General features: G+C 38.5%; 1 protein-coding gene across 1 annotated transcript in view; it reads right to left on the bottom strand.

The window, feature by feature from the left end:
• Positions 1-4: 4 nt before the first annotated feature.
• LOC107579236 (N-acetylglucosamine-6-sulfatase-like) overlaps positions 5-1048 on the bottom strand; it is a gene marked incomplete at both ends in the record, with an annotated part of 4966 nt that continues 3922 nt past the window's right edge. The window contains 3 exons of the mRNA XM_016265086.1: positions 5-19; positions 94-201; positions 447-557. Of these exons, the coding sequence (XP_016120572.1) occupies positions 5-19; positions 94-201; positions 447-557 (234 nt within the window). The remainder of the gene's footprint in view (positions 20-93; positions 202-446; positions 558-1048) is intronic.

Genomic DNA, 1048 nt, shown 5'->3' with positions numbered 1-1048 from the left:
TGTACACCTCTACGAACGACTGCAGGAGATCACAGGGGAAATTCAGCTTAAAGTTGGGTCCACAACGGCCCACCTGTTCTGACATGTGCTCACCTCGTTGTCTGCGAATTCGCAGTACTGCAGGTTTGCATCCTTCAGAGCTCTGACGCAGGCGTACGTGTTGTTGAAGGCGTCTTCGCATACGCAGTCTGGGAAGCACTCCTAGAAGAAAGAGAAAACGTCACTTGGTATTAAAAGAAATCGGGAGAGGTTGATGGGAAAATGCATCATGCCATAAAAGAACCATTTTTGCTTCTACAAAGAACAATAGTGTGAAGAACATTTTTTTCCACTATAAAGGATCTTTTGTGCAATAGCAAAGTTCCATTGATTTTAAAGGTTGTTCATGGAACCAATAAAGAAGCTTTGTTTTTAAGAGTGTAGTGTGTGATTCCTGAAGCACTTACAGCTAGTCCAGGGCCGAGTTTAGGGCAGCTGGGATCTTCAGAGGAATGTCCCTCACCGGTGTACTCAACCAGGAAGAAGGGCCGTTCGGTGCCGTTACGCAACGATGGTGCCTACAGGAGAATGTTAAACACTGAGAAGACTTTCGTTCATTGTGACATTATTAGACAATCCTCATTGTGAGAATTCTCATTCATGGAACTTTAATTATTCTCATTAATGGAATGCAACAAAAAAAAAAGCTATGAGATTGGTATTGCTCGGATACAATTTTTCTTAAAAATGAGCATAAACATTAGATGCAGAAAATATGACTATAATTAGTATGTATAGTTGCTTTCCAGTAATGACATTTGAGGGGAAAGTGCTTAATTTTCGCAATGGATAAAAATCTTAATGGTCCTAAACATGCTTCATTTTTTTCTTTTATAGAAAATATTTTTTCTCTTTTGATTTGGCCTTGAAATATGATGTGGACTTGCTCCTGACAGGTTTTGTGAGAAACATACACTACTGTTTAAGGGTTTGGGGTTGGCTGCATTAATACTGTAAAAACAGTAATATTATTACAATTTAAAATAACTGCTTTCTATTGTAATATATT

This window comes from Sinocyclocheilus grahami, unplaced genomic scaffold (assembly GCF_001515645.1).
Source record: "Sinocyclocheilus grahami isolate Dianchi unplaced genomic scaffold, SAMN03320097.WGS_v1.1 scaffold15634.1, whole genome shotgun sequence".
NCBI classification, from domain to species: Eukaryota; Metazoa; Chordata; class Actinopteri; order Cypriniformes; family Cyprinidae; genus Sinocyclocheilus; species Sinocyclocheilus grahami.
Note: the sequence above shows the minus strand (reverse complement) of the source record. Positions and strands in the feature narration are given on the sequence as shown.